Source organism: Fundulus heteroclitus, chromosome 21, assembly GCF_011125445.2.
Source record: "Fundulus heteroclitus isolate FHET01 chromosome 21, MU-UCD_Fhet_4.1, whole genome shotgun sequence".
In the NCBI taxonomy this organism is placed as follows: domain Eukaryota; kingdom Metazoa; phylum Chordata; class Actinopteri; order Cyprinodontiformes; family Fundulidae; genus Fundulus; species Fundulus heteroclitus.
The window spans coordinates 33,900,850-33,912,038 of NC_046381.1; the positions used below are offsets into that span (position 1 = coordinate 33,900,850).

At 39.4% G+C, this 11,189-nt stretch overlaps 1 protein-coding gene across 1 annotated transcript; it reads right to left on the bottom strand.

The window, feature by feature from the left end:
* Positions 1–8,951: 8,951 nt before the first annotated feature.
* On the bottom strand, positions 8,952–10,760 carry LOC105927222 (B-cell receptor CD22). The gene is made up of 4 exons (XM_036125773.1): positions 10,673–10,760; positions 10,102–10,467; positions 9,285–9,584; positions 8,952–9,208 (listed from the first exon to the last, which is right to left on the bottom strand). The coding sequence occupies exons 1-4, from the start codon at positions 10,758–10,760 to the stop codon at positions 8,952–8,954; spliced, it is 1,011 nt and encodes a 336-aa protein (XP_035981666.1).
* Between the last annotated feature and the right edge of the window lie 429 nt (positions 10,761–11,189).

Consider the following 11,189-nt stretch of genomic DNA (forward strand, 5'->3'; position numbering starts at 1 on the left):
ATAAACCGCACAGATTTTGTCACCACTGATGGGTTTAGTGCCATCTTGTGGGGAAAGAGATCAACACAATTTCTCAAATTGGGCCATGAACCCTGTTAATGTCGTAAATGTTACTGGTCTTCAAATCGAATATCAGCTGACTTGTGATACTAATTTACGCCTTTTAGCAAAGAGAGATTTATTATGATGTAGATACATTTATTATCACGTACATCTTTTAGCTTTACAAAAGTGATATATAACTGATTTGTGGGGTTGTCTCATTATAAACAACAGTGATGTAAAAATACACTAACACAGATGTCCAAACTTTGAAAACTCTGATGGTTTGAGAGATTATGAAACACTGAGCGCAATAACAGAACACAAATAAAGGCAGACATGGTGGCTTACACTGAATAAATATCTGAATTGGATTTTTGGCATTAGTTTTTAAAAAGAAACTAAAGACATTCTTTTTTTTAAATAAGCATTTTAGCCTCATCGTTCACGGGGCTGCTATGATTGATTACATGTTGCTGTGATGTGTTTTACATTTTCATATTATATCTTATTTTTTAGCTGCTCTTTTTTATGTTCTTTTAAATGTTCTAAATTGTATTTTACTGTGAAGCACTTTGTGTCTTTTGCCTAAGATGTATAAATGTACTTTCTTACTTACTTCTTCACTCTAAATCTTCAAATCTCCCCGGAACATTTTCACTTCATTGTCTCTAAGCTACAAAGTCATTTAAAATGTTGGATGAGTGCTTTGCATATTTGCAGGTATAAAGGTCATCTGGTTTGTCAAAAGACAAGAACCACCGCAGGTTGTTTCAAGAACATAGTAGTGTCCAGCAATAAACTAAAAAAAAGTTAAATAAAAAGTTAAATCGTTCACAGGATTTATTAGGTACAGACTAAGTGTGGGCAAACATGAGATTCTCACAGTGTAAAATAAATACCGCAGTACGATGGAATATTTACAGGAAAACCTAAAAACAAAAAAATGTATCTTACGATGTAGTTGTTTGAAATAGCAGTAGCTTACCCATAATAGTTTTTATACATTTTAAAACAATGCTAGCTTAATAACAGTGATTTTCACACCATGACCTTCTGTGTTTTTTGGCAGCAGAGATATTTTCAAACAGCTACATTTGTCTTATAAGCAGAGGAAAAGTGTGCCACTCTTGACTGAGCCAGCTGACCAGCAGTGTGCAGCAGCCGGTGAGAGAGGCTCCATACAGCCGGAGAAAAGTCTGGTCAGTAGGTCTCTGGCATCTCATTAAAACAACGTTAACATACAGAGCATGATGGAATTTGTAGCTGCTTTGAAACCGCTGCTTTTTGTTAAGGGACGGTTTGTGTTCCTAATATCCAAGGAAAATTATAATCTGTAATACTGCATATGTTTTTTAGTAAACTGCAAGTAATTATCACTTGTTATTGCTTTATCATAGTATTAATGTTATAAAAAGTATTGTGTGACAACCAATTATTGAGATCTTCAATAACTAAAACTGTTCAAATATTTATCCCTTAGAGTAAATGCAGGAATTATAACAAACTAATGACTAAAAACAGTTTAACAGTTATAAAACTGCATTTCACCATGGAAGTAATGTGACAGCATGACTTCACAAGAAAAACAACTTTTCCCAGCGTTCTTAACTACGGAGCAACACTGACATCTACTGTCAGCAATGAAAACTTGCACACAGACACACACACATTAAAATCAACTAATAGCAGGCATATTTTAGGGTTCTAACAAAGTCCCTGTCTTTAAAATAGATATCTTAACTGCAATGCTGTAAACGTTTGTAAATATAGTCAATATAAAAGTATACACACTAATAAAGATCATACAGTGGATATAAAAGTATATCTAAGAAAAACAATAAAAATGCAATGTTTCAGAGATTTATAAAACTGCACCTTAATAAATCACTTCAGGTAATCTTTATTTCTTTATTGTTGGGACGAGCGTGCACTCCCACTAACTAAAATCTTGCTGAATCACCTTTAGATTCCATTTCATATTTCCATCTTCTGTGGTAGGTGTCTGACCGTTCACCACATCCTGACTTCAACAGGGGGCCCCACAGAGTTTTTTACTGCCCTATTTACAGTAATTCTAAACTCTGGCTAAGTCATTCCAAAATGGGAAATTTCTTCCCATAAAATAATTATTTAGTTGATCTTGATATTTAGTTGGACTCATCTGTGATGCTCATCATCCTTTTCATTTGTCATCTGTCATCATTTTGATTCAATGTAACTGGTTTTTGGGACAACGTATTTAAAACACCTTAACACGACCCTCGATCCATCTGACCCCAGAGCATGTTTGACTGCACAATCATGTGTTTGATTGCATTGCATAAGGTTTTATTTTATTTATTTATTGTTTTTTTTTTTTTGGTTACTGGCAATGTTGTTTTCGTGACTAAGAGACTTTTTTAGATTGTTGTCCAAAACATCAAGCTTGGTTTCATTTTTGAAGAAAATATTTGTGCTGCAAGGCATATGGAGACCATGATGGGAGGTTATATTTGTTAAATGAGAAATAACTACAACAAATAGTGCCCCTGTGCTATTTTGGAGGTCCTGCTGCAGGTTTGTTGACCTCATATGGCCTCCTCCACATCTCCTGATGTACTGGTCTGTCTCCTGGTAGTGCCTCCATGCTCTGGACTCTACGCTGACAGACACAGCAAACCTTCCACCCACAGCTCACATTGATGTGCCATCCAGGGTGAGCTGCACTACCTGAGCCACTTGTGTGGGTTGTAGACTCCGTCTCATTCTACCACTAGAGTGAACGCACCGCCAGCATTCAAAAGTGACCAAAACATCAGGCAGAAAGCAGAGGAACTGAGAAGTGGTGGTGTGTGGTCACCACCTGCAGAACCTCTCCTTTATTGGGGAGGGGGGGGGGGTGTGCTAACGTCCTCTAGTTTCCACCTAGTGTCTATTCCATTTCAATCAGTGTTGCTTCTAAAGTGGACAGTTTGATTTCACAAAAGTCGGATTGACTTTGAGTTACATTGTGTTGTTTAAGTGTTCCCTTTGTTTTTTTGAGCAGTGTAATCTAATGTCAACATTTTCCACTTGCAGTCTTTATCTTGAAAAATTAGTTTATCTTTTTTCTGCCTTTTTTCTTGTATTCATCTTATTAATCATGTCTGGCGAAAAGAGAGCGGTGAGCTTAGTAGCTACATGAAGAGGTGTGGACTCGAGTTATGTGGCCTGGAATAGAGTCGGATTTGAGTCACAGATTTAAGGACTTTAAACTCAACTTGACAAAAACACAACAGTATTTGGACTTGACTTGGATTTTCAGTTCATTGACTCTTGACCTTACTTGGTCTTTAGAAGTGAGAATAAAATATTTCACATCTTACGGCAAACATAAATTACGCTACAATGGAACCGTGCACGGCAACAATATACCCCGCGGCTCACCTCTGGCCATTTGCCAATATTTCCTCCTCCTGTTGCAGAAACATGCACGCTGAATATTATTAACCTGCTGTTCTTCTCCATTCTATGATGACACAGAGGAAGCCAGCGGTGGGGGAGATGCAATTCCATCCAGAGATACCAGGGAGGTGTGCGCAAAGTTGTACAAAGAAAAAAAAAAAAAAAGAGCCAGCGGCTACTATGTATCTTAAGTCAATAATAATGTTAATGTTACGATAAAGCTAAGGCACTTTTACTGACACTTTAAATCCAGACTGAAGTTTCTTAGGACTGATCCTTAATTGCAAAACTGGAGACGCTCACAGTGATGGGAAGACAGCCAGCAATCCCGTTGGCTTTCTGTAAGACGCCCGTGGAGGCAAAAACTACCGGCAACTGAGGTCAATTTTTAATTGTTCATTGACAAAATCAGAATCAGCTTTATTGGTCAAGGTTGTTTGCAAAAAATAAGGAATTTGACTTTGATTTCAAGTGCTCACAGGGTACAGACAAGTATAAATATTTTAACCTTGAAGTATATTAAAATAAGGGCAAATGGGAATAATGTGCATATTTGTGTATGTACAGACTTTCTAAGATGTTAGGAACAAGAAAAAAGGATTGTGTGAGGGTACAAATGTGCTTATTCTGTTGCAAAGCAGTGTAGCTGACTATTTAAGCTGTAATGTGGTCGTTGTGTTGATCACAGAGACAGCCGAGGCATATAAACTGTCTCTGTGGTAGCTGGTTTCAGGAAATTAAACTCTGTAGCCTGAAGGTAAAAGTCTAAACGGTTCGTGTCCAGGATGTGTGGGTCCTGCAGATGTATCAGCTGTCCTCTACTTGACCCTTGACCTTTACAAGTCCAGGAACGAGAGAAAGTCAGTCCCGAATATCCTCTCTGCAGACCTAATTATACACAGCAGTCTGGACCCGTCCTGTTTTGTGGATTAGCCAAACCATACAGTGACACACTGATTAATGCCAGCATAGTTGAGGACCAGCAGCTCCTGAGGAAGGTTGTGCTTCCTGAGTCGCTGCAGCAATAACAGTTTCTGCTGCTCCTTCTTTCAAACAGTGTCTATAAAGTGTGAGAACTGGCTCAGGTCCCAAGTAAGGGTGGTTCTTAGGAACTGGAAGTGATCAATGGAAGACACAGTGTTGCTGAGGATGGTTTGGGAGGTGGAAGGGTGTTCTCTAGAAGTCCACCGTCATCTCCACTTTCTTGAACAAGTTAAGCTTTAGGTCGTTCAGACAGCACCAGTGGAACAACCAATCCCCCTCCTGTCTGTGTGCAGACTCGTCACTGCCCTGGACCAGACCAATAACAGTGTTGTCATCTGAAAACTGTTTCACAGAGTTTCACAGATGGATCAGCTATAATGCAGTCATTTGTCTACAGGAAGAGAAAAATGGAGAGAACACACCACTGGGGGGGGGGGGCACTGGTACCTGCTGCTTCTGGTTAGTTAGGAAGATTTCGATCCCTTGACAGGTAGACACCGGTACTGTGAACTGCGTGAGGTTCTGGTGAAGGATGTCTGGGTTGATGGTGTCAAAGGCTGAGATGAAGTGCACAAACAGCATCCTGGCGTACATCCCCGGGTGGTCAAGGCGGTGCAGGATGAAGTGCAGTCCAACCTGTTTGCCCTGTTAGCAAACCACAAGGGGTCTAGCAGGGGGCTTGAGTTGTCCTCCAGAAGCTTCAACAGCATTCACTCAAAGGATTTCATGACCACAGAGGTTCAGGGGTGCAGGTCTGTAATTATTTTACCCAGTGGTGGTGTGTTTCTTTGGGACTAGCATGATGGTAGAGCATTTGAAGCCAAAGGGAATGTCACACAGCAGCAGAAGATCTAAAGTTAGGAGCCAGTTGGTCAGCGCAGAGCCAGTTTACAGCGACATCTTTAAGAGAAAGGAAGCTGAAAACGTGAACTGAAAAAGTAGAAGGACTAAATATAACATGAGTTGTGGGGGTTAACATTTAATTTCCCCTTATTTGTTGTATTTTTGAATTGAACACTGAGAGTGTTGTTGTTGCAGAGGTAAGCCCCTCCCCTTTAACTCCCTAACTATGAGAGGTTAACTCAATCCAGCTCTCCATCTAATGGGTCAGAAATTCCCAAATCTGTCGGGTATTACTCTGTCCAGAAATCTAAGGCAATCTTTCAGCTGGTGTCGAGGAATATTTGTCTCACTGCTCATAACCACATCTTTCTAAGTGTCCCACCCACTTCTGAGTGCAAATTAACCCCTGAGTAGCCTTGCTGGTATTACGTTCTGCAATCCACAATTGGTTAACTGCTGCTATTCCTCTGTTTAACAACATGCACTTGGTATCTGAACTTGAAAGATTTAGTGAATAGAAAAAGAATAAGTCACCAGGGTTGTTTGAATTGGGCCAAGGCAACCTTTAAAAACCTCCTAATACTTCCCCAAGCAAAACTATGACTATTTTACAACCATCAAAGATCTCAACAATGAAAATGGCTCTAATAACTGAATGTTCACAAATTCTTTAGGATTTTATATTTTTCTTTAATAAGTAATAATTAGCAGACAAAAATAACAGCAGAATTAAAATCATAAGAAACTCTCAATAATTTCCTGATGCTAATGAACCCTAAATGCAATCTTAATCTTAAATCCACTCAGAGAGGAAGAAGCCGTTACTCTAAAAGCAACATAAAAAAGACAGATTAATGTTTGCTAATGCACTCAGAGACAAAGACAAAGAGGTTTTAGAGATATATGCTTTGGTCAAACTGTAGTTATCCATATTCAAACAAGTTACTGTGTTTGATTAAAGAGTTTTTTATTGGGTAATTTTTGCTTTGTTGATAAGGACATAATCAATTCCTCCCCTACTATTTAACATGGTGGGTAATGCACAATACCTGACACAATAGGCAAAGGATGTTGTGGGTAATCTAAAAGTGTCAAGCAGGAGGATTGCAACATGAAACATAACTGTGATCATTCTACAAGAGGACAAAAGAGCATATTAAAACTAAGGGTGAGGATGTTTGCTTTTTAACTCAAAAGGAAATTTAGTAAAAAAGAAAAAAAAAAGGAAAAAAAGGGTAATACATTTCTGATCAAACAGAAGTTATTTTTTCTTCACTTGAGCGTAGACATCCTCTGGACAGTCAGGAGACACTTTGACCTGAGCGTACACCGTGTCCTGCTGTCCTCCGTCCTGCACTGAGACGGAGGAAGCTTCATGTCCTCTCTGTAGGAAGTTCACTTCTTCATAATGGAGTTCTTCCTCTGCTTTGTTGGCTGCTACCTGAACCTCCACACCTGTCTGACTCTGTGAGAAAATAAAATGTATTACTGTTCATGCAGATGCAGCCACAAACCTCCAGATGAAACTAAGTGCAGAGCTGACCATCGAGGTGGAGCATTTCCCCACCTGAGTCTGTTGGGGAGTTGAATGTTTGAACTTGAACCGCCTGGAAGACATCAGAGAGCCGTCAGAATATTTGTGGTTCATGAAACAACACAAAGAACCAAACTGATGTGAGACGCACATTAAGGACGGACATCAAAATAAAATCACTAACTGTATAAATGATATACACCTGAAATGTTTAGGTTCTTACAAGTAAGGGACTACTATAAAACAAATGAAGTTGTAGTCTGCCAGTGTAAATGATGTCAATTATAGCTAAAACGTATAGAGGAAGCAACATAAGAATGATGTCATCATTATGTCAAGAATAAGATACTAACAATAAACATTCAAATAAATATGTGAAGATGAAATGGGAGGAGGAGTTTAATGCAGAAAGTGGCACCAAATGTTGAAGGTGCATCACTCATCCAGTAATTAATGAACTTCTAGTGAGTTTGCACTGAAGAATCGGGTTCACTTTTTTATTACACTGGAGATGAAAACTAGGCAGCTGCACAGCTGACAGAACCATTGGCGAAGATGTGGATCTTTTAACGTAGACCACTCTCCTATCTTTTGAAAAGCTCTAACAATAACTGTATTTGAGGAAATTATATGTAAGGAACTGCAGCAAATATTAGCATACAAAGTCTATAAGACTTGCTCAGTGCTGTATCTATGCAGATTCTCAGAAGGGACTATGACCACTTGATAAAAATGCTGCCGATAGCAGCCAAGAGGGGAAGAGAAATAATCCCAGTAAACCTCAATGGAAAACAATTGTGGAAGACATCTTTGTGAAGGAACATTTTACACACATCCTGAGCGTACAGGAACCAGAGCTGAGCAGACTCTGGGGCGGGGGTGCAGTTTACCCTATAAGAAACTTTAAATGATCAAAGTGGAATAGCAAGTGGTGGATATCCAAATCTGCAAGACTATACCAACATTGTGCTCTCCACAGGCAGCTCTTTCTTTGATTCCTGTTTTATTATTTAAAAAAACAGCTAATAAAGATTTAAGTGGGAAAGACATCACCAACTGGAAACAGCAGGGCACAACAAGATGTCCAGCTACATAGTTACTGTCCAGCTTGCTTGAAATTCTTTTCAACAAAGGATGCAGAAATGGGGGCTGCACAGTGGAACAGTGGGTAGCACTGGTGCCTTGCAGCAAGAATATTCAGGGTTCAAATCCAACCCTGGGCCTTTCTGCATGGAGTTTGCATGTTCTCCCTGTGCATGCGTGGATTCTCTCCGGGTACTCCGGCTTCCTCCCACAGTCCAAAAACATGACTTTTAGGTTAATTGGCTTCTCTAAATTGTCCTTAGGTGTGAGTGTGTGTGTGTGTGTGAATGGTTGTTTGTCCTGTTTGTCTCTCTGTGTTGCCCTGTGACAGACTGGCGACCTGTCCAGGGTGTACCCCGCCTCTCGCCCAGTGAACGCTGGAGATAGGCACCAGCACCCCCCGCGACCACATGAGGGATTAGGCGGGTCAGAAAATGGATGGATGGATGGATGCAGAAATGAGTTTGTGTTTTGCAAAGACTTCAGAATAATTAGCATTACTTGATTGTAATACATATGGCATTCTAATTAGCCGAGGACATCCATCCCTGCTGCCCATCTCCAGATCTATGTTCAGTTATAAAACACAATGGCAAAATCGCTGAATCTTATCAAAGAGGAATTCTGAACCAAAGCGCTGCTGAGTAAATGCTGATGGTTCTAAACTTAAATATGTTCATCATGGATTCACCTAAAATACCACTTCCTCTTCCACCATCATCCACCATCATATGAATGTTAATGGAAAGCATCAGTTTAAGATCCTCACCAAACAGAGATCACCAGGCAGATGAGCACAATGACAAGAATCACTGCAAGAAGTGGAATCAAATACTGACACATCTCTGCAGGGGGAAAAAAAAGCATATTTTAAAAACAGGGAGTATATATAATACACGTTTACTGGATATTAACACAAAATACACAAAATACTTATTAATGTGAAGCATCAATTGTCATACACTGTCTAAATTTAAATGTTTTAAGAAAATTATAAATATTAGACCTTAGAGTTCTGAATACCAGTTATTAATTACCTTCAAGTAGTAACAAAGATCACAGATGATCTGTTTTGACCCAGATCATTTGTAGCCACACAGTAATACTCTCCTCCCTCAGTAGCATAGAAGCTGTAAACCTGCCCCACCGATACATTAATGGCTCCATGTTTGCTGTTCCTGAACCAGGTGAAGCTGGCAGGAGGCTTGGCTCTGCTGGAGCAGCTCAGCTCCACCCAGCTACCTGCTGACACCAAACCTGATGGACTGATGGATGCTGAGGTGTCTTTAGGAGCATCTGAGGAAAATGGGACACACATTAACTTTACTGATCAGAAACAGCTGAACCATGACGTGCTGACAGGATCACTTACATGAAACACTGAGAGTCACTTCTGTCTCTGCTGTCTTGTTTCCTCCATTCACAGGATATGTGGCAGAACAGCTGATGTTGTATCCATCATGTGTGTCTGACAGAGTGATGGTCTCCTGGATTTTAGTTGTAAAGGTTCCCTCTGTGTTTTTCTCTGTGTGTCTGTGAGAGTCTTGTTGGAGATTCCAGGTGAGTTCAGGAGGTGAGTGTGGACAGGGAGTCAAAGCTGAGCAGCTGATAGTGACAGACTGATGCTCCTTCAGATCAGCAGGGATGTTAATGCTGGGACTCCAAGGAGAATCTGGGAGTTTCACATTGACACACAAACAAAAACAAAACACAATAAATACTATTTGAAATAATTTGATAGTAAAAACTGCAAAACTTCATATTCTGAATGAAGTAATGAACATGTGATGAAATACTTTTACCACTCTGAGCTTCCTTGTGGTTAATCACTTCATGTTATTTTACTACTAACAGTTGCCTGAGGAATATATAGTACCAAGGACATTTAATGACTGAGTTTATGGCACAGGTGGCATCCTATCATGGTATAACTCTGGAGTTCACTGAGCTCCTGAGAGCGACCCATTCTTTCACAGCTGTTTTGTAGAAGCAGTCTGCATATTTAGCAGCTGGATTATATGCACCTGTGGCCAGGAATGAAACATCTAAAATCAATTATTTGATGGTAAGTCAATACTTATGGTAATAGGGTGAAAAAAATAAACTGCTCATACTGAAGTAAAATACCTTGTTGCCTGTAAAAACAAAAATACCACCTTTAATGTTGATGTCAGGGAATGAAGTCTTACCTTGAACTGTTATGTGAAGAGGAGTAGAACAAGCTGTTGCCTTGTAGTCACCGTTCTCAATTCTGAGGAAGTATTTGTCTTCTTGACTCTTGTTTATGTCAGAAAACACAGTGGTGCAATTTTTTTGTCTCAGGTTTCCAGTTATTTTTGCTAGATCTTTGTTAACCCCTTTATTGATGTCATAAATATCATTTTTACTTTGAATCCATGCTCCACGGGTTTCTATTTCACTGTTAAATTCAGTGATTCCTTTCTCAGCTCTAAAGCTACATGGAGCTAGCAAACATGATCCACTCAGTGCTTCGGTCTTATTTGGTATGGTGATGGAGAGCAGTGGGGTAAGGCTACCACAATCACCCAAAACACCTGTGAAAAAAAAGAAAGAAAGAAAAACTGCACATTATTGGGAAAGTCCTTTTGAGAAAAACGTTCATGATCCACAAATTTCAGTTCAGCTTCAGCATTTTACGTGTAAAGCCTTTAAACAATATCAGAATCAAATATAAAATTTTAATAAAATTTTATTTAGATGTGTCGTCGCCAAATGAAATGAAGTGAACAACTAGCTCACCTGGAAGAAAGAAGACGCTCAGTAACATGTTGACTCTCAGCACGTTCTCAGACAGAACTGCCATCAGACTCACATAGTCCTCCTTCATCTCTAGAACTGGAAAAAAAAAATTGAATCCTAATAAATCTTTAAGTAGAAACTTAGCGTGACGTCCATAATTTATTTTACCAGAATAATTTAACAGAGAACACTAAAACTTGTTTTTTGTCTTAAAAGTCAAATTCCGTAATATTTTCTTACCAAATGAATCTTCAAAATAAAATCTTGTGTTGACTCAGGTAATCAGTGAAGTCAGTCACCAGGAGATCAAATAACTGTCCTCTCTGTTTAAAAGTGAGGGCTATATAAGAGCAGACTATTGTAGTTATCCTTCCTTCCTCTGTGAAAGAGGATGTCAGAGCATCTTCAGCTCCCTGAAGTCTCTGTGGCTGATTTCTTATCACACAAACTGCGTTTTTCTCCAGTGTCTGCTCACAGACAGCCTAAATTTAGATGCTCTTTGCAGTGAGTAGCACGT